General features: G+C 44.9%; 1 protein-coding gene across 1 annotated transcript in view; it reads left to right on the top strand.

The window, feature by feature from the left end:
- The first annotated feature begins 205 nt into the window (after positions 1–205).
- Positions 206–22,625, top strand: part of CFAP77 (cilia and flagella associated protein 77) — a 60,758-nt gene continuing 38,338 nt past the window's right edge. Inside the window, exon 1 of the mRNA XM_035555299.2 lies at positions 206–392. Coding sequence (XP_035411192.1) covers positions 267–392 — 126 coding nt within the window. The 5' untranslated portion in view covers positions 206–266. The remainder of the gene's footprint in view (positions 393–22,625) is intronic.

Here is a 22,625-nt window from a genome sequence, read left to right as displayed (position 1 = left end):
TTCGTTCCCGTTCCCGCCCAGCGGCGGAAGCGTTCCCGGCCGGAGCCGGCCCGGCGCGGACCGCGGCGGTTGCTAGGAGACGGGGCCGCCGCCGCTCCGTTCCCCCCCCCCGCCCCTCCCCGGTGCCCGCAGGGCGGGCGGCGACCTCTTTATCATTATCATTATCATTATTATTTTCCCCCCCCTTTTCTTTTTTGCCTTTGGACGCGCCCTCTGTCCGCGAGCGTCTGGCTATCCGGGAACGGCGGCGGAATTCGTTATCCGGGATGGCGGGAGGCGGCGGGGGGCCCCCGCGGCGGCCGCTGTGCTTGGCTGAGGTGGAGGCGGGCAGCGAGAACGAGAGGCTGGGGGTGGCCCGGGACAGCATGCTGCGCAACCCCCTCATCCTCAAGGTGAGCCCAGGGACCGGGATCCCTCCGGGCCCGGTCCTCCCCCGGACCCCTCACCCGCTCCCGGTTCCCCCCCCCGGTCGTGGTCCCGGTCCCGGTCCCTGCCCCGATCTCCTCCCTGCCCTGGTACCCCCCCCAGTCCCGATCCTGATCCCGCCCCCCGCCCCGATCCCGGGCCCGGTCCCGATCCCCCCCCCCCCCGCCCCGCCCCGGTCCCGGTCCCGGTCCCGGTCCCGGTCCCGGTCCCGGTCCCGGCCCCGGTCCCGGTCCCGGCCCCGGTCCCGGCCCCGTGGAGCGCAGCCCCCAGCCCGGAGCCGCCTCCCCCGCTCAGAGCCGGCTGCAGCACAGCTCCCGGCCCCTGGGTGGCACCAGCCGAAAGGCTTCCGCCGCTCCCGGCGGCACCGGCCCCGCGCTGCTTCCCCCCCCCCTCCCCCCCGCCGGGCTGGGGCCGTGTTCTGAGGGCTGGGGGGCTCCGGGGGGGGGGGTCCAAGGGGGTCCCGGCCGCTGCCGAGCCTCTGCGGGGCCAGCACCGAGCTGCGCTTTGCCTCTTCTCCTTGGGAGGGCAGCCGCTTCTGCTCAGAAACGCCTGGCGTGGGGGGTTTGGGGGGGGGCGGTTCTTACCCCCCCCCCAGTCGGACAGCGGTGACATTTAGGCTGCTGCTGCCCAGCCTGCGCTGTGGCAGGGAAGGTCTTGAGCTCCCTTCGTTATCCCACCCCCCCCTTGGTACCGTCAGGCCTGGAAGGCGGCCGTAAAATAGTGGAATAGCACAGAAAACAGGAGCCCTGCACCGCTCACTATCTGCTCTTCCTCATGAAACTTAAAAACTTAATTTGGGAGCGATGTTAGGAAGGCAAAGAAAACAAGTAGGTTCTGTGCTATAGCTCAAAAGGAAGCATCATTTTCAATCCAAAGCTTCTGCTTTGTTTCTTCTCTCTGGATCCTGTGAATTTGACTGGGAGTGACTTTAACTTTGGTTGAAGTGAAATTGGGGCAGGATTTCCTCGCCTAGCTACCTGCCCCAGAAGGGTGTGCCAGACCCAGGTGCGAGCAGGGCAGCCGAACTCCTTTTGTGCGTGCGGTGATGCCCGTGGGGATGGAGGCAGCTCCTCTGGTGGCTGGGAGGGAGAGGAGGCAGCGCAGCACCTTCCCCATCACTCCAAACCATCCCTGCCTTTCTTAGAAAAACATGCTAGTAAATACATTTTTAGGTGATACATAAATATAAATCAGAAGTGTATGTAATTATATGATAGTTAAGGGAAGTTAAGGCATAATCGCCAGGGCTGATCGTATTTGTCACAATGCATTCACATTCCTGAAGTTGAAGCGTGTATAACCACCAGTCAGCGCCGTCAAATTCCAGGTCTAAGAATTTATAACTGGGGTAATACTGCAAAGAGTGGCTCTTCTTCTGTGGCGCATATAGGGCAGGTAAATTATACGCAGTCGTGAAGATTATGTCAATTTGTGAGAGATCTGTCCACCTGGACTGGAGCGTTCAGCCAAGCACTGGCTGTCCGTAGGGTTCAGTGATGTCTCCTCCCCTTGTTTCCAGCAGTTTGCTCAACCTTAGCTCTAGGGCTTGAGTTCTTGCCCAGCACAACTGCTGCAGAGCACCTTGGCAATGAGATTTCTGAGCAATTGTAAACCGTGGGATGTTTTAAAAAGACTCAAATGGGATTTCAGCCATCTGGCCAGGTGAAATTAAAATTTGACCAAGTTTTGAGGAAAAGTTGTCATAAATTTTAGCATTCTGAACAACTTCTCTCAGAGCTTCCTTGCAAGAGAGTTTCCTTCACAGTAAGCCAGCTGGTAAGGATGTAAAGAGATCTGTATGCACTTGATGCAATCCTCCCTCATGCATGAAGTGACTGGGCTGCTAACCACGATGCTTTTACACTTGGAATCAGCAGCAATTTCACCTCACAGTAAATTACACAAAGCGCGTGTAGCAAATTCTGCTGACCACCTTCCAGCTGCCTTCGCACACCATGTCATGCTGCACTGAACGCTGAAGTTACCCGCGTGTCCCCTGCTGCCAGCAGGTCACAGCGATGGGACGGCAGCTGTGGCAGACGCCCTGGTGGTGGCATGCTCACAGCACCAGCCCTCTGCCATGTCTCCTCTTCGTGCTTCCAGCTGCAGTCCTGGATCCCTTCTTCCTCCAGGGGAGCCCTGGAGACTCGGCATTTTGGAAACAGCTGCCCGAGGGGTTGGCCAGCACGTCCCAACCCTCACGCTGTGCACTGCACCTGAAAACCAAAGATACAAAGATGGTTTAAAGGAGGGGACAAAATCTTTTGAGACAACTGCTGCTTGGACGGGTGCTTCTAATAGTCATCGGAGGGCCCTGAAGAATGCCCAGCTGGCATTAAGGTTCACCAGGCAGCAAATACAGAAGAACCGAAGGCCCAGGAGCGGTGGATGGGATGCTTGCTCCCCAGCCTTCCTCTGAGTAGCATTCAGTCCCTGAAACCCTCAGTGCTCCGAGCAGTGGGCACAGCCAGTGGAAACGTGACAGACCTCCTACTTTGCAGCAGCTAACCACGGCATCCCCATCCTTCTCTCCTGTTCTCTCACACATCCTCCAAACGAGGCTCCACGTGCCCAAATGGAGGCCGTTGCACCGCCGACTGCCCGTGTTTCTGGCTGACCCTCCTGCCTCAGCGCTGCACAGCCCATCCTCCACCAGGACGTGTCCACACGCAGCAGCTATCTCAGCACAAACACAGCATCTTTTCACATAACGCCTTCTAAGGAATGGACACCGTTATTATTCTCTCGTAGAACATAGAGTAGCTTTTAGTTGGTCAAGGAATAAGTTTAGTTTAGCAACATCTGTTTTCTTGCAGCATAAAGCTGAGGAAAGTATTTCATCTAGTAATGCCAGTAAAAATCTGAGCAAAGCACTATGGGGTTCTTTGTTTTTACCGGTAAAAGCCTTAGCAAAGCACTTTTTCCTCAGTAAAAACTTACTGAAAACTACTCTGTGGTACAAAAATAATTCAGCCCTGGGCACGAAACAAGACTTCACCGTGCTTAACACCCAGCAGCCCATAATTAACCTCGACAGGGCTGCCAAAGTCATTGCATCGCCAGCCTGTAACAGCCCATACCGCCGGTACGTGGAGGTAAATGTGAAATCAGAGCTGCAGGACCAGCTATCAAAGCATGCTCTTACCTGCTCAGGTGTGCCCAGGGGGCATGCAGGAAGCTGGGGCTGGGAGCTGCTCTCCATGATACAGCTTCAGAGCTGAGTAACACCCAGTTTGCGTTCAGAAGCCCAAACTGAGCCTCAGAAGAAGAAAAAGAAGAGCTGTTTCAGAACCAGCAGTTCCAAGGAGGAAGAAAGGGGCTTTGGGTGCTAAGAAAGGCTGGCACCGCCAGGCTGTGGCCAGGAGGGCTCAGTCCCAGTCATCCACGCTGCAAGAGGACCAGATTAACAAACAGAACTTTACAGAACTACTAGAATGCAAAATATTTGTTTTAAAAGCTTGTTATTTACATAACAACTGCTGCCGGGCTCTTTTTATAGGTCTAAATGCCAGACCATTTAGAGTTCATTTTCCTAAGCTTTTCTCTTCAACCCTAAGGGATGGAAATTGGGTACCAAGTAAAGGCAGAAATCACTCACCAGATTTTACCTTTTCCTTTAATGCCCATTGAACCTTATCACGAACTATTTGTCAGCCATCGGACTTGTTACAGAGCAAGGCACTGCTGAGAGTTGTTGCAAACTGATTTTGTTTTCTGGAGACATTCGTAGGTAGAAAGGACAGCTAAGAAAAGGAACTGGTGGCATTTTATCAAACTAAAATTGTGTCACGTCATGAAAAAAAAAGCGCTACTGATGTGAGAGACAACCATGGACAGGTGCGTGGTATGAAAAAGGGTATTTACTTCAAGCTGCAAACTGCCACTATCAAAAACATCTCTTGCAACAGTAATTATTGAAAGGACAGGTTTTCCATCACTCTGGAGCTGAAGTTTTTATTAATAGACCTGCATTGTGGCAGTAACAGGGCTTTTATGTGCCTGAATGTTGTGCTCAATCTTTGAGCCTTTAACCTTCACCTTACTCTTTTTTTTTTAAGCCTTCTCTCCCAGTCCATGCATCTTCTTAAGCTCTCCCCACACAGGCATATGATGAGCCAAGGTGAACCTGTGCTGATGTTCCTAACTCATCAAGCCCCGTCTCAGGGCAGAGCCAGGATGCGCCACTCACCTTTGTAATCCTCATCCCCCTTTGCGCAAGGACGGCTAACCTGCGCAGGAAAAGAAGTTGATAAAATGAAGGCTTCCCTAAAAATACACCCACGGCTGGATGCTCGGAGCTGTGAGAGCTGGCAGAAACCGTGCAGGTACAGTGTCTGCGGGTGGGACTGATAGAGAGCAAAATCATTCCCTCTCCCCAGAAACACTAAGAGAGCGCAGGTCCCCATGGCCTCCTCTGTCCCCGCGGCGTACCCCTGCTCTGCCCGCCTGATCCGGGGCTTCAGCCGGCAGCCGAGACCTCGCAGCTGCAGCAGTGCTGGCCGAGAGCAGCCAGAGAGAGCCTCAGACGTGGCAAACACCGACAGCATCACAGCCCAGCAAAGCAGCTTCTGCAGGCATTCAGAGAACTTCCCTCAGGCGTTGGCTTTGTTGATTTAAATAACCATTCTCTTTCCTAACGCTTGCTCTCAGCTGTTTGGACTCGATGTATCTATTTGAAACTTGGTCAGGAACCAAATTGTAATTTGCCTGTCTCAGGTGAATAACCCCTGCAACAGGGAGGAGAGTAGCCACAAGTGCTGGGAGCTGTGTTTGGAATAGGGCTGTCTTTTATTCGCTGTTAATTATACTATTTACCTCAAATCACTACATGTGCTGAGCATTCTGCCTCCTGTGCTTGCTGCTCAGGGACACTGAGGATTAATTAGTGTTTATGCAGCATTTTGTGTGCTTATTATTATTATTATACCACTAGTACTATTATATTTTTGCAATCTAAGGCCAGTATTGTGCTTTTAAAATGTATTCTGAAACGTCTAACCAGTGCAGCTCAATAATTCATTAGAGAAATAAACTAATGAAGGGCTGGTTAGTCAAATAATCATTAGATTTGGTTCTGAGCTTTGTTTTGCCAATGCTCTGACTTCTAAGGGTTTTCTTCTCAGCATGAACTCATTTAAGATTTTAAATGAATTATTTGGTACACTAAAAATTAAACTCCTCGTGAGCTTTAGTACCCTCCCACATCTTGCACAGAAACCGCTGGAATAAATAAGGCATTGCCAAGCGGCAAGTAAACATTCTGCAGGAGTGAAAATAGTGGATTTTTTTGCTGATTATTTGAAGACGGGATTTAGGCTGCAAAGTGACGGCGCTGATTCAGCGGACAGAGGGGCGGCAGCAGCAGCACTGGGCGTTCAGAGCTGCTCGCCCCAAAGACAGGCATGCAGGATGCAAAGCAAGCAAAAGGGCATTTTGATCCTTTACGTGAACAAAACAATGCAAATTGGTGAGATTAATAAGCCCCAAAAACATTACAAGGTGAATGCCTTTTATGTTTGTGAAAATCTTCTATGTTTATCCATCCAATACAGTGGAAATAAAGCTTCAAAGGGCCTTTGATTTAAAAGTGCATTACTGAAGTCAGCCAGCACGATAATAACCATTAGACCAAATTGTTCCATTATGACCCTAACAGCAGAGAAAATTTGTACAGCTCCTTGTGTGAGTTGTTGGTGATATAAAATCAGAAATTAAGCTAAAGGAAGAAAGAATGTAGGCAGAAAAAGAAAAAAATGAAATGACAAAAAAGGTCACAAATGTGTCCACGTATAAAATGAGGCCGCCTTACTCACAGAGCAACAAGAGGTGCGTCAGCTGTAAGATTTTGGGATGAACCTAGAACTCAGACTTTACTGTCTGAGAGATTTAAGAAACTCTGGGGGAGAGCCAACGCCACTTTATGGTGCTGGCCCCGAACCATGTAAAGCCAAAAGATGATTTTCAGGCTAATTCAAATCCAAGACACCATGCAAAATGTCGGGGACATTTGAGTCGCTGTCAAACAGAGGGGAAATGTTTGTAATAATCCCCAAGGCTCAAAGCACACGTATCTCTCAGTTCTTTTCGGAGGTTATTCCATTCTGCCGTTTCAACCAAAAACCTGATAACGCGCCCTTATTCACAAGCTGTTCTCTAGAGACACCGAACCCACCGGGCTGAGAACAGCACCGCAGACCCCGCTGAAACTTTTAAGAGCACAGGAACATCTCTGCCTTATTTCCTTCCCACCCCACCAACAATAAATATCCTTCCTTTTCTGGAAGAGGCACAAGGAAATGTCCCGAGCATACAGGAGAAGCTGGAAGGGGCTCAGTAGGGACTCTGCTGGACAGGGGGACATTGGGCAGGCTTCGGGTGGGCAAGTGCCCAAAGGAAAGGCAAAAGCTTCTTCATTTTTAAACCTTTGCTAAAATCATTTTCCCCTCTTTTTAAGTGCTGCATGGCAGAATGTAGAGCAAACAAAGCACGTTCCCAGCGATCACAGGGACCAACGTTTTCTGCTCCACATTTGCAAGTTTTTAGCCACACTTTCCCCAAGGGCAGATTGCTTTCCACGCAAATTCTTAGAGATGCTCTTATGCTTAATTATTGAATTGGAGAAGCCTTTGTCATCTTGCAGAGATTGTTTTGTTCTTGCTTGTTGCTCACATTGTGCAATCAGACAGAACCTGAATTTCTAAGGACATTTTCTTTTTTAACCATTTGTACTTAAAATAAATTAGAGCGTAACTTTTCAACTTGCCTGTATTTGAAGTGACATAGACAAGTGAAAGTGGGGCCCTACTACTAGGTTTCCTACAACAGCTTTTAAGAAAATTTCAATATCGGGGAAATCGCTGCAGTTTGATTTTTTTTTTAAGTAAATCAGTGTGCTGATATGTGCGTAAAAAAAGACAGTGTAATGCCCCGGCTAGAAAAAAAAAAAAAAAGGAAAAGCAAACACAGTGAGCCTTGTACTACTTAGTGAAGAGCAAACTAGCCTGAAAAATAAAGATCATTTTCATCACAAGCTTCGGGCTTCTTGCCCAGGTAGAGGAGACCCTTTGTGTGCAGCGTGCTTTTTAACTTCACAGCGCCCTTTACATTTGCTCCCTCAGATCACCTTCGCGGCTGCCGCATGTCCCCCGCGGTGGTTCCCAGGAGACACCGATCAGCTGGTCAGGAGGCGACTGTAATGACAATAATTACCATGTATTACGGTATGTTAAAGCGCTAATACATGCTGAAATGCAAGTTTCCCCGCACGCCCACACCGGCACCGCCGCATCCATCACCGGGCTCTGCCCCTCTCCTCTTCCCGCTCCGCGCGGTGCCACCGCGAGGGGCTGCCTTGCTCCCTCTGCCTCCATAATCAGGGAGATAAAATTGTTATCAGATTAGCCCCAGCAATGAAAAGCACAGTCCCAGATCACACTCGCAGTTAGTTAGCATTTAGATAGGCTGGGACAGGGGTCTGTACAATAGGCATCAAAGCTGAACTCTTGGTGCAGCAAGAGGGATTAATTTCTTTAACCAACATGCCTGATCTGGCCTATCTCATTACCCTGCCTTGTCAGTGTCGATGTTAGATTTGATTGAAGATTATACCATTTAGGCCTTTCCCCTGTTTTCCACAGAAATCAGGCCTATTGAATTGCACATTCTTCCATGGGCCCCTGTCAATACTCAGTGGCCTGAGCCTCTAATTCTGCTTCATTTAAACTTCATCAACTTTTCCAATCAAGTGGAAGGATCTGAAATAGGCTCCGTAAGCAGAAAGGCCCTTTTTCCTTTTGTCAGATAATTTATTCTGTTTTCTCCTTCTCTCCCCCTCACTTCCCCACCTCTTTCTCTTTTTCTTCTTTTCGCTCCCTTTCCCTGATGCTGAAAATGAGATTACAGTATTTAAATGACTATGATAATCAATCGGGGGACCTTGAGCCGAGATTGAGGTTAATTTTTCTTAGCAGAACAAAGAAGCGTGATGCCATCGGGGATTTGAAGGTGCAATCTGTGTTTCATGCCTGTATTCCTCCTTCCCAGTCCGAAACTGCAGTTTTAGTAGTCTTTTCTTGTTACTAACTAGGCGGTTGTTGTGATTTTTACCAGAGGCAACCCCTAGGAGAGGAGAAATGTAATTTTGGGCTGATATATAGCTAACGGCCTTCAATCAACAATTTTAATAGGAAAAAAAATCGCTTGCATGATGTGACTGCAGATCTAATGAAAATGCTATCATTACCTTCTTTATTTTTAAATATAATAGGAATAATTCTCAGCAATGCTGTAAGTAGCCCTCCCAGCCCGCACAGTCAAATTGTGAACTTTGAACCGAACGCCCCTTTCATTCAGCCGCCCTTTCTGCTTAGCACCTTTCTCGGTTGCCTTGAAAAAGTCAAGACTTCCGCCATGATTTTACTAATCAGAAACAGAATCGCTTATGTTCCTCTTAAAACTTGCATTGAAATGGCTTGTTAAGTCTTCAGACAGTGTATTTTTCCCTGTAACACAGCAGCATTCACTCACCTGGATCCTTCCCTTACCCTTCTTAGGAAAAGAGAATGAAAAAAATATGTATTTCTTTGCTTCCCTCCTAGCTGTCTTGTCAGTGCTGTTTTACATGCTGCCACCCAATGTTATCTTTTATTTGTGTCAGGAGAGAGGATTTGACAAGTTCAGTATACAATGTTCATTTGGCAAGGCAAATTTTTCATACCAATTTTGAGTAGAAAATGAAACCATCCTTCAATAGAATGAGCAACATCATTTTTAGACAGACTTATTATGAGAAGAAGAATTGCAAAACTTTATTTCCCTGCATGATTCCCCAAAAAAAAACCCTGGAAATGAGACATTTAAACAAAAAAATAAACACATGTATGAATGTTTGAGGCCATCAGTTTGTTTTAGAAATAAAAAATAACCACCAGCTGCTGTCAGGTAGCTGTGGCCTCCTTTTTGTTAATCAGATGCTGCTGAAATTGGTTGCATCATAATGTAGCTTTGTTTCAAATCTCTTAAGCTGTCAGAAGATTGGGAAAGGCAGACCGACTTTAGAAGTTTGTCAGCGTTCACCAAGCAAAACAGTCATTAGTCTACAGCAGCGTAGGCTGAGATTTTCAAAGACGCCCAGGGCCTGAGCAGGCTAGGGGGCTACATCTTGCTGAATTTCAAAGGGAGCTGGGTGCTTCGCCTCCCTCGAGAATCCCCATTGTAACTTCTGGTCATACTAAAAACTCTGAACAATCCAGTTAACGGAAAAATCTTGTTATAAATTCTGTTGTCTCTGTTTCCTGCTCTCTCTTGACTGTGCATCCTGTGTGTGTTGCAAGTTACACAGCCTCCCTAGGAAGAGGCTCTTCCTTTTCTGTGGTTCTGTTCAGCCCCACCACAATGGGCTCCTGCTCCCTGACAAGGACTCCTTGGTGCAACTGCATAGCCAGGACCCCCGAAAGTTAAATAAGTATATGTTAAGGAAGGCCATGTGTTAAAAAAAAAAAAAAAAAAAAAAAAAAAAAAGGATTGTAAAACCTTCAGAAGGTGATTGAGTTCATTTTAGCACCCAGGATCCCTGCAAGGTTAGGAGGTGCAGTATAAGCTGTACAGGGCTGTATGTTTGCTGTGTTCTGCAAGTCCACAGGAAATCACAGCCCACAATGGGGTCGGGATGCTCTTCGGTGCCCCATCTCTGGCCCTCTGTGAATTTTACCCACAGCAAAAGCAGCAGCACCTCCAACATGCCCGTTCAACCCCACAGACTTTAAGAAGCTCTGTGTCTTGGGGCAGTGGTTTGCTGTGACAGTCTCTCTTTAAGCAAATGTTGGCTCACCACGGGGAAATTGAAACTCCATTAGATGTTGCCACATTGTAGAGCAGACCCCATTACAGCAGCCGCGTTGCAATTAATTGGTTTCTTCTGATACTACTTAATTCCGGGAAGGCACGGATAGAGGGGAAGGACAAGGCTGATATAAACAATAATTTCCTAAAATGATATAATCTAAATAAACTAATGAAGTGATTACTTAGTTATTAATCTAAACATAAAGAAGAGTCAAAAGAAAATATTGGATATATAACAATTTAGAAAATATGGTAGACTTAATACCACTCTGGTTAGAGTCATCATGAGGCAATCAATGTTTGTGCTTGGAGATGGAGGATGGTTTAACAGATTAATTACATTTCTTGAAAAAAAAAAAAAAGAAACCAACACCAAAGCATCCCATCTTCTGCTTTTGTTTGCTCCGTTGTTCATGCTGCTCAACTTTTCAACACATAGATAGAAAGGGTTCTGCATACACAACACTGCAGGTTTATGGGGTGGGTTTTTAATTAAGGTTACTGTTGGAGTAGGAAATGTAGAGCTAAGTGATCACAGAAAGTGACTCCCTTACATACAGATAGAATAATTAGTAATTTGGAGCTATTGTGGCCCAGGAAGGGCCCACCATGCAGGCAGTCGCTCTGCAGCAGGGAGCTGCACGCTCAGGCACCCACTGCACCAGCACTTTGGGTGCTGTGGGGCTCCTTAGAGCCATGCAGTATCCCTCACCCTGCTGCCCTGCTCCCATGCAGCTTTTCTGTGCAAAGCTCATCTGCTCACATTATGAGGGAGAGACAGTATTTGGCTTCTGGAGAATAAATAACTAGGCCTTATAAGTCATTAAAAATGTATTATAAGAAAAATACAGCGAAGCTGTAAACAGAAAACAAAGCAACTTGTACGTAAACTTTCACAAGGACTGTTACTCAGACTATCGTCACTGCCTGGTTTTAAGTGAGTTTAACATCCGTGATCTCCAGGCTGATATCCCTTGAAACTTTGGTTCTCCAGAATGGGCACTGGCAGCACATTGGCCTCGGGAAGCCTCCCCCAGTTTTGACGAGGAACATTTAGTGACAGCAGCTCCGCTCTGCGACCTGCTCAGCCTGTCTTCAGAGCCCACGACAGCGAGTGGAGATGAGCTGAGATGGGTACAGAGGGGCTGATCAGCCCCAAACTCAAACCTTTTTTTTTTTTTTTTCCATTTTTAAAAGTGGAAATGTTTTACTTATTTCAGATTCACTTACAAAACTGCATTGGTGACAGTCTGACACATTGCAGTTACTTCTCTAAGAGTTATCAGCTCTCCTTGCAAACCTCCACAGGTACAGATCTTGACTTAATATGAAATGAACTCCGCGTAGCAGCACATTAATCATTCAGTGATACATCAGTAGTCTTTTTCATTACTTAAACAGTAGTCGATGGAGGTAAAGTCAAGTTTACCTCATCATTTTTAAACCTTCCTTGAGGAGTATGCCTACTTTTTCAAACAGTATCTCCGCATTCTTCTTAATGCTCCAACTGAAGTCAAGACAATCTTGATTTCAGGGGGAGACAAACCGTACTTTGTGTTTTCAGACTTGAAGGTTAAAAGTTTTTGTCCTCTTCTGATGTACCTTGGCACCCAGCAGTAAAGAGGATAGCTCAGACTTTCAGGCAATTTCAGCTGTCTGATATTATAACTGAAAAATTAAATACTAGCTGTGGTCCCAACATATGGACACTGAAAAGTCCACGGCAGAGTACCTGGAGTGCTTAAACTCCCACAAGTAGCTAATAAGTCGCTCCAAGGGAAAGACTGGGTTGCCTTTGCTCAACAGTGATGAACAATTAGAGATCACAGCACACAGGTGTGCTGAAGTGTCCCTATTTACATATTCAGGTCAGGGAAAGTAGGCCACAGATCTAGATAGCGAATCCTAATAGTCTTAATTGTGGGGTCTTGGTAAGGAGGAGGTTTTGTGCAACTTATGTTTTAAGAAATGGGATGTTTCCATCACTACTCTGCTGGATGCAAAAGAAAAGAAGCTGCTTCAGTCTGGTACAGAGGAAGAACGATTTGTTTGCAAGAGAAAGAAACAGTCAGGGGCTGGAGGGCAATTTTTAGATTATCCACAGGGTTGGGGTACTTAGGACCTGGGGTCATGCTGTCCTGTTCGTTTCCATTAATGTGACCCTGAGTACCCTACAAGAGTATGGGAGATCTCCACTTGCATCTAATTCTCAATCAAAACTGTAGTACTCAAAGTAGTTTCAAAATAAGCCTCTGCGCTGCCGTCGGGGTCATTGTGCCCAACTCCAGCAGCAGGGCACGTGCCGCAGGGCTGTGAGGGAGAGCAAATTTGCTCTTCTGCGTGGGCACATGTTCTGCTCTGCCCTGCCAGGTACAGAAACCGCTGGCTGTAAACACTGGCTGGGTTTTTTTCTAGTAGAACACGCCAATGGGTCTTGCTTCTACAAAAAACATGAAATTCAGCAAGCAATGGTTGGAAAAAGCAATTCGCTTTTCGTGAAACATAGGTGCTCGTTTTCTTTTTAACCTAAACTCACGGAAACCTCTTTCTAAAATGCTCCACCAGCCTCCCGCAGGAGGGGTCTGGTCCCTCGCCTCCCTCCTGCAAGGCTGTCAGCATGCAGCAGTCCCTTAATTTGAGAATTTAACAAGTAATTCCAAATTGGGACATCGGAAAACCCATGATCCTATCTACCGTGTCTATCCTGTCAGATGTGGCTCTGTGCTTTCACTGCCCTGAAAACAAAGGGGAAGAAAGTTGCACACATGGTATCCTTGACTAGAAAGGGCTTTGCTGTAAGAGGATATTGAGTTGTTTCATAAAGCCCAATATTACGCTTGAATTATGCCTGAATAAGGAGCAAGGACATTGTTAAAGAGCCCTAAACATTGACCACAGTGGATCTTCTTTCTTCCAAACCTTTTGGTGGTGGTGGTTTGGGCTGTTAATGATTTGGTATTGTATTTATAAACTGGCAGGGTAATCCAGAGAGCAGCAGGAGGGGCAGTTGCCTTAAATAAAGCTTTACAATGCTGCTAATTAAAATGATCCTTCCTCTCCCTGTGATGACTAATGAGACAGAAAGAAGAACCGGGGAGGGTTAATGAAAATGTTGCCATGAGATTCCCTATTTTTAATTGGCCTTTTTAATGTTTTAATCTCCTTTATGGTGCAGGGGTGGAGATGGAGAAATTTTCTTTCAACCTCTCTTGTACCAAGCCCAATAAGATTGTAATGCATGGCTTTTGAAATGTGCTTTTCTTGATAATATATTGAGAATCTAAGTCCGAGCCTGAGTGTGTGAATGTCTTGAGATGGAAGAACCAATTTTGGACTTAACTGAGAACAGAAACAAGAAATGCGAAATCTGTTTGTAAGCTCAGCTTCCAAAACTCCAAGGGAGCATTCGTACCCTGAGGACTGAGGCTAAGACCTATTGTGAAGGATTGGCACTGATGCTCAATAGTATTTAGAGCTTTAGGTCATGATGCTCTGTTAAATGCAATATTTATCCCATGAGCATGTCACAGTTCACCTCAGATGTCAAGAATTCAATTAATATTCTATTTAATAGAACACACCATGACCTAACCTTTTAATACTCTTAGTGATTCTGAGCCCTCCTTATTAGTGTCACTCTCTAACTTTCCTTCTCAGCTGATGCATCAAACAACAACTGGGATGGGGAAATTGGGAGCAAAGAGAGAGGGGAAGAGATTTAAATTACTTTTGGACCTCACTGTGAGGATTCAGTAGCTTTATCCCTTGTAAAACTCAGTTCACAGGGGGTTAGCGCACCCTGCTTTTCCCATTTTTATGGGGCTGACATCTTATGAGTTTCAACTTGCTATTGATGTAAAAACACAAAAGGCACCGCCAAATTTTTCACGGTTAGAGTCAGTCTGCTTTTTCGTTGAAACAGCATTTGTCCTTCCTCACACCACATTATCCAACTTAGGGTCAGGGGAAAGCATTCATGTGAGTAACACCTGCAGGATTAAATCTTGGGCTTGAAACTTCATCTGTTCTGGGGTGGTGGGTTTCTCTGTACACAGATTTTGGAACCACCACTGCAGAAGTTTCCCTGTATTGCATCTGAAAATAGTCTCTGAAAGTGTGATCCCATGAATGCTCTTTTTTTTTTTTTTCCAGAACAGACTAGAAAATCATGGCACCCCTTCTGGCCTTAAGTCTATGAATAAACAGAACTGCCCTCTCACACGTCACTAACAGCAGTGCCACAGCAGCCCAGCTTGACAATTTTGCGTTGATTCAGATCAGAGACACAGAACTGAAGGTTTTGCCATCTTTTTGTCAGCTCTGGGGGCTATGGAGGAGAAAACTACAAAACAAAAAACAGTAAATTGTGTATCTCAGATTATGTGAAGTAGAAGACAAGCTTAGCAAGCTGATGTTCTGTGTATAGCTCTTTTTTAAAGAATAGAAATCCTTTTAAAAACTCCTAAACTGGATCTGCTTCAGCCCAATGCTCTTTTTGTGCAAGACTTCTGTGACACATTAGAAATGAAAAGAGACTGAAAGCAAATAAGAATTTGAAATTGTTCTGTATTATGTAGCCTTTACAGTTTGAGAAGCAGCTAAGTAACACAGGATTTTTTCAAGGCAGCATTTCCGTGACTTCCGTGTGGTTAGCACAGCTGAGAACACCTGCCTGCAGGTGGGAGGGGGCCACAATATTCCCAAGAAATCTTCCTGAAGTCACAGGTGTGGTAAGATCAACCAATAAATACAGCCTCTGTACCACAGCTCCTTAGAGTGGGAGGAAGAACAGACATTGTGCCAGATATTTTCATGCAACTGTATTCATTACTTATGCAGAAGAAGAGATATTTCAGGGAAACGGAGCTGAACCATGAGTGACAAGGTATCTTTCCAGAGCGCAGGGTGCAGGAAAATTGCACTGAGGTTGACAGGTTTTTAATGTAGAGTCTCTATTTCACTGAATTACTGCATGTTGGCATTTCAAAAGTACAAGATGACCTATTTATTAGCTGTGAATCAAACAGAAATTACATGCTAGAAAATAAAAAAGTTGTATGTTTCTTCCAGCTGGTAAGATGCTTATCCTACAGAAATAACATATACATAAAAGAAAACCTGCGAACAAAGGATCATCAATCACAAGGCACTAAATTTAATGTTGTAGGACCTATATCCATCTTGTAATACTGCAATCATATGTGCTTGTTTCCGTACGTGTGATGTACTATTAAATGTATGTATGTCATAATACTTTAAATTTCACTATCCTTGCTCCGCTTAGGCTCCTATCATCCTCTTCCCTTTTGTAGGGGAAAACAGTGGCTTGGAAGCTTGGTTTCAACAGTAATGAGCATCACAGAGCAACACAAAATAGCTTGCTGAGATGAAGCTTTCCATATTCCTAGCTGGCCTCTCCAAGCAAGCCCCCTCTCCACGTCCAGGCTGGGGTCAGATGTCCACAGTCTGAGGATGCCAGATTGTCCAAGGCAGAGGCACTCCTGTCTCTCGGTACATGCAGCACACCTTTTAACTCTCAAAAATCTTAGCCAAGCTCAAGCAAGAGCTGCCCAATATCACTGGTAGCGTGGAACACAGCAAGTTAGGAAATAAGACCGTAATTGCTGTGACAAGCAGCAATGACCTGTTTTGTACGCTATGAAGCGTCTGCCTTGCTGTGTCCCTTGATCTTCCAAATCCAGTCATCTCGGAAAACACAGCCATGATTCACTGATATAGAGGAGCCCCTACAACATGTGGAAAAGGCAGGTGAATGTCACCCATCTAATGTCTCTCAATCAAACATGGATATGATTTTATTGTCCAGTTAAATCTATGGAAATAATGGTTTTTCATTTGACGATAACGCCGTATTTCACTATTTCAGTAGAGGTGGCATTATCCCATGGTTTTCGGTCAATACTGTAGGTCAGCAATAGCAAGTGGATCTCAGAGCCCCAGTTCAGCAAGTCTTTCACATTCCACCATTAGGAAAGCAGCTGTTACTCAGAGAAAAGCATGCGGTTTACTGCTGTCTTAAAAAACGTAGCAGGCACAGCCAGTCCTGGGACTTTTCTATGATCATGTAAAATAGTTGAAATTTACTCACAGCTTCCAATACAGGGAAACCACAGGTTTCTTTTATGAAAAAGCTGTATATCAATATACCATAGACACTAAGCACTGCATATTATGCCCAAGTCTGAGCCTGAAAGGTGGTGTCCTATCTTGGCCCCCCTTTTCCTTCCCACTTACAAGCAGAGTGCCAGAACTTCATGTAGAAGGTAACCAACTACTGAACTAAATGCTAGAAACTGCTCAGGCCACACCAAAGGAGCATTACCATGAGGTAGAGGCGAAAACAGGAGGAAAAGTTGCCAAAAGAACCTAAGGAGCAACCATGCACTTGGCCAGAGAAGCAAATAGCCCATCTGAAGGGAAATCCTTACAAAGCACAGCTTGTCATTTGAAGAGGAGTTTAGGTTTCACTGGGAACTTTGTTATTTATGATCTTAACAAAGGCCCAGAAAAAAAAAAAAAAAAAAAAGAAAAGCTGATCTTTGGATCTGGCAACTAACATTCAAGTGAAGGTGGGATGTTCCTGCCTTCTCTTCCCTTGTGTTCTTACATAAACACTTTAAGGAATAAGTTGCAGGAACAAGTGTCCAAGCCCAAACCTGAAGCAATATTAAGTATCGCTTTATGAATGTATTTAATACATGTTTTATCTCAAATATTTTTTTTTGCTTCTCATTATTCACTCTAAGTATTACAACCATCAACATGAAAGCTAATCTCTACACAAAAAAGGCCAATAGATGGAATATGAAAGGATGGAGAATCATTCAAGAGACACAGAAATGCACACAGGTACTACAAGTATGCAAGAGTATAGAAGTAACAATCTGAAGTAGAGATTGGTGCACATCACCAGCTGTCTGTGAAGACAAAAATCTGCAGTATCGCAGCAAGAAGGTGGCCTCATTTCCTTCCTTAGACGATCCCTCTTGTTCCCCCACTCTCTGTAGCAACAGCACAAAGTCTTGGTGTCTCACTGTGTGGCCTGGATGTTGTTTTCCCGATCAGAGCAGCAGGCTTTGCAGGGAAGATGAAATGATTGCTGACTCTTTTCTTCTCATTAAGTTTGTTTATGTTGTGGACCATTGAGGTTTTTCTGGCTTTGCCTCCTGTACTCTTGCTTTGAGAATCCCCAGCATTCATAAAAGTGAAGCCAGCTAAACCTCCACAACTCTTATATTGCTTAGAAAAGTCCAGTGTGATTTGTTATCATGTATGCATCATTGTCTTTTTTTTTTTTTTTAAAAAAAAAAAAAAGAAAGTGGAAAGCACAAATTGGCTACATAGAAAGAAGTTTACTGCTAGGTGTCTCCTTAGACCTGGCATTTACTGTACCCAAAGCCATTCTGGTCCAGCAGCCTCCTTTCAGCCAGAATCAGGGGTCCGGTACACCTGGCCCAGAGCACCAAACATTCCAACTTTATCATAACCTAACAGGCATTTGACTCCTGTCCTGAGAAGAGCAATGAGCAATAACCTCCCAATACCGTTATTGTTTGTTATTCCATCCATCCAAGTAGCAAGGAAGGGGAGGATGCCATTAAGAACTGCTGGTCCAGCTAAATACCCCAGAAGGAAACGAAGAGAAGGAAAAATATCACAAAATTCCTACTGGCTTATCTGAAACCCATTAGCAAAGGCATGTGGAGAACTTTATAACTGCATGTGTGGCTGCGCCACTTTGCCCTTCTGGGACTGCAAGGCAGCATCTTTCACCAACCTTAAATTCCCTTCAGCCTTGCAATTAATCATTACCACAAGGATATATGTATTCCATCAATACAATTTTCATACTTGTCACTTTAGTAGCTGCTTCCCCAGAATAGCTGGATAAAAAGTATTTAAAATGCATGTTGGTTCAAGTATATTTAAAATAGAAGCAGGGCGGTTATTTCACATCTACACATTCATTTATTCAGAGTGAATGTATAGGATCTCCTGGAAGAAAAAAAAAATCAATACATTTAAAATATTTAATTGACCACTTGATATTATTCTAGTCCCTCTGTGTTAAATCCTGAATGGCAAAACTTAACATGATTCTTTTTTCCTTGAATTATCCTCCCGCTCTTGCATATATACAAGCTCTGCGCTGTAATGCAAGACTCATACATTCGTCTTTGTAATTTATCTCATTTCCTTTGGAATGGTGTCCCTCAGTGGCTCAGAGAAAGTGGAGCGGTTGTTTTAATAGATTTGAGTTTTATCTGCCTCTCTATTTGCAGCAGGGCATAATAATAATAAATTATGATACTAATAAGTAGGTTGTGCAGAATGGACTACAGTGGTACCACTTCCCTCCCCCTCCAAAAAAGTAATTTATGGGTACATTCTTGTGACTTTAGGGGTGTAATAAATTATCAGGGTTCGTTTTTCCATCCAATTTGAGGCAGTGCAGCTGTGTTTTGCAAGCAATAAACTCTCTTGTTGTATTTCTTAGCTAAGCACTGAAAAACAGTGTGATTTTTTTTCCCTCCCTTCCCAATTATTGTTGCAACGCCTGGTAGCTTCTCTGTAGTTAAGGGTTTGCCAGCGCTTCTCTATTATAAACCTCTATTTCCAAGAGCCTATAACTTTGCTCTTTTAAATCAGAGTGCTAGAACTTGGTGTACATCTCTGTCAATCTATACAATTTTTTAACCAAGAAAAAAAAGACAAGATCTTTAAGGAGCCCATATTGGAGCCACATATGAAAGTCAGACACACAAATACAAGTGGCTGGTAATGCTTGGATACCTCTTCGGCTCCTGAAAAGCCCGTAAGAGTGCCTCTTATTTTGGACACATCTTGGGGCTGTATTTGGTCCGTAATCAATTATATTTTTGACTTCAGACAAGAAGGGTAGCACTGCGTGCCACTTTGCTGCTGGAGGTGATCAGCTATGAGTCAGCCACTTGCAGAATTTCCCTCCTGAAAGGTGATGCCCTGCCATTGTGTGCTGGCCCATAGGCTCAGCATGCTGAAAATATGGGAAGTTTAAAAGAAACAGCACAGGGCCCCCTTCCAAGCACCAGCTTGCAGTCTTTGCAACTAGCCAACCATATTGACCCAGAACACTGTCTCTGAATTCAGGCAGGGGTTAAGAGCCTTTGTAGGCCAGGTTCCCTTTCCCAGTTCCTGCCCTGTCTGCATTCAGCCTGACACGGGCAAGGGTCAAAAAACGCAGGGGGAAAAAAAAGTGAGAATATACAATAACGCTAGAACTGCACCATCTCTCTACTGCAACCTTGGAGACCCAGTGCTGGAAAGTATAGTACATGTTCAGCTCTGCCAGGAAATAGGATTTTCATTCCCTTCTACAAAACTTTACTGAACAGAAAACTGATTTTCCAATATGACTTTTTACATGTGCAGTTACATCCTGTTTGTGTCATGCAGGCACTGCTCTGCAATAGGGCACCAAATACCTTCTAGCACAAGTGAGTGAGCCAAGATTGGAGTAGTTATTCTGGGTTTCTAGGGTGCTCTCGGGAGGGCATCGCACCGGGAAAAGAGCAGCTTGCGGCCCCTTTGTGCAGCCTGCTATTCCAGCCTGCCACATCAGGCCTTACCGCACTGCTAGGCTAATGCTTCTGCTAAAGCAGCCTTCTACGCGATCAGCAATTAAGCTGTGAAGTCAGCCCCTTAATATTATGTTAACATAGTTCAGTATATTAAATGTAAAACAAGTCATAATTTTTAAAGGTACCTTGGCTTACTGAGTTTAAATGAAGGCAGCAGTAGGACTATCACAGCCATATGCAAATCATCTGCATTTTAAAGCTAACGATAGATTTTGCTTTATTGTTTTGGCATTTAACGAGTGGGAAAATAATAAATTAAGCCACATGGGGAATCCCTGGTGCTTTTACAAACTGAAGCAGTGCCCATTTGGAGAAAGAAAATTCCCCATTTTTCTCCCTAGCTGCATTTCTCTTAACCCACCACCTTATTAAAGCTTATAGGGCAAAATTCTCCTCTCATATTCCTCTGGCAGCTCTTAGTCCACATTTAGCTCTCCCTACCTTCCTAGCTGTCTTTCATCTTGCGAGCTCTCTCTGCAGACAGGGAACAGAAGAAGAGTAAAGACTGGCTAGGCCATAGGGAGTCAGAAGAAAGATGCTGTCATAGTTTTAGGATGGTTACAATAGCTGTTAGAGCATGGACAGCTTTTTCTGCCTGTAGTAACTGGGAATGCAGTCTGCAACTACCAGTGCAAGGTCTAGGGAAGATGCAGCTGCATTATAGACTCTGGTCAGAAACAGACAGGATCCAGGCAGTGAAAACAGGGCTTCAGCTCAGTGGAGCAGCATTTACTTGGGGCTGTGTAGCCAAAAGTAGGAAGGGAGCAAATGTCTTAATAAGATGACCTCTGGTTTGAAATATTTTTGAGTATGGTGTTAAATTGCATCACAGAGGGGTGCGAGCAAAAATCAAGAGCAGTATTTTCATGTTAACTCAGCTCTTACTGATCAGAGCCTTGAGCCAAAAGCCAGTCTCAGCTGTGCGGATGTTGGTTATCTCAGACTGATTTAATGGGCCAGTGCTGAACTTGCAAATCGCAGCATTTAGCTCACTTATTGGTAGTCATGAAGCGTAGCTGAAAGCAGATTACATCATGGATGTTCACTCCTGAACTCCATCCTAGGCGTTTCTTCTCCAGGCCATGTTTTTGCAAGTCACCAAAAGGAAAATACACCTCATTGCCCGTGCCATTCCTGGGTGAACAAGTGCAGTTTCCTTGTGCACAGCGGTCACACTAGCCCATTTAATACGTGCTTGCTTCCTCTGTTATCTGTGAGAAGTATCAATTATACATGGCCATGAACATATCCCTGCACCTGCTTTCCCCCAGGAACACTGCTTTACCAGCACCAAAGGATACAACAGAAATCAGGAACCAAGGTAAAACAGCCAGCCTGAAGTCAACACGACACTGCAGCATTAACTGGCAACAGAAAATTGCCACAGAAAGTGTAAACAAAACAAGCAATAGGAATGTAGAGAAAATACTTTGAACAGAAACCTGCAAACCTCATAAGTTTTGAGCATACCTAAGGGTAGTTCAGCAGCTTCCATCTCCTGGCTCTGTACAGCCTTTTACAAAAGCCCCTGCAGTCTTACCACACACGTCTGTTTTCCACCAAATCTGTTTTTTGGCCTATTCAATGCATTTCATCTATTGTGTGTAACATTTTCGCTTATATATGCATCATGTGCAGAAATTGTAGATATAAGGCTCATACAAAAACTTTTTATATTAAGTGCTGCACAAGCACTAAGGATTATGGTTGTTTTCATAATAATTCTCCACCGCTGCCTATGTCTGAAGTCAGGGATGTCTGGCGGCTGAAGCAGACAAGCAGAACACACACAAAAGCCCAATTAGCTTCCTATCTCAAAAGCTCTTACAAACACTAATGCATTAATCATTGTAAAACTAGGGTGAGCATGGGTCTGTATTCCTGGCTCAATTCAGTCAGGATGCAACTCGACTGATACTGAGAATTACACTTGAAATCTCATCTGTTTATCCCCGGTGTACAGCAGAGGAAACCAAAACAAAGGCTGAGCACCTTACTGGCTGCCCCAGTCCCAGCCCACGATGTCCCTTTGTAAAATCCAGCTCAGGATCAAGCACATCCCAGGCTGAGGTCCAGCCAAGCATCAATTCCCCGTGCAATGCTTTCTAACCTCTTAGAAAATCCAGAGACTGTACAAAACAGAAGTTCTAAAAATGAATAGACACGGAAGGACTAAACAGCAAGAAGCGCTTGGTTCTGTAAGAGATGCACAAATACACAAAAGCAAGCTGGCTCTAGGAAGACCTAGTCAGATTACTTGAATGGCTCTTAAAAAATGGATTAAAATACAGATTCCCCTATTATTTTTCAATAATAGAAGTGCAGCACAGAACAACTCACTAGTGCCACAAACTAGTTTTTCATTTCTGTTTTTGTTTCATGCTTCAATATCTTCTTCCAGCTGCTCATGTCTCCTTTTCCTTCTCCTCACTTTGATCTATTAGTTTTCCACAGAAATGGGGTTTATAAATCATTGTAATGCAGCCCTGGGAAAGACGGTGCTTAGTGCAGGGAGAAATACATTGCAGCTAACAGCCACGGCAGGGAGGAAAACTCTCACCTCGTAGTGGGGCTTTGGCGACAGGTTACTGATGGTGCTGGGTTATTTTATGTCTGCATTCGTGCCATCAGGGGCAAGGCCGCAGGGAGCGCTGCCTGTACCCCCTCTGCAATATTTCAAGCTTCCTTCTGCAGGCAAAAACAAACTGCTCAGAG

Source organism: Cygnus atratus, chromosome 19 (genome assembly GCF_013377495.2).
Source record: "Cygnus atratus isolate AKBS03 ecotype Queensland, Australia chromosome 19, CAtr_DNAZoo_HiC_assembly, whole genome shotgun sequence".
Taxonomy (NCBI): Eukaryota; Metazoa; Chordata; class Aves; order Anseriformes; family Anatidae; genus Cygnus; species Cygnus atratus.
Note: the sequence above shows the minus strand (reverse complement) of the source record. Positions and strands in the feature narration are given on the sequence as shown.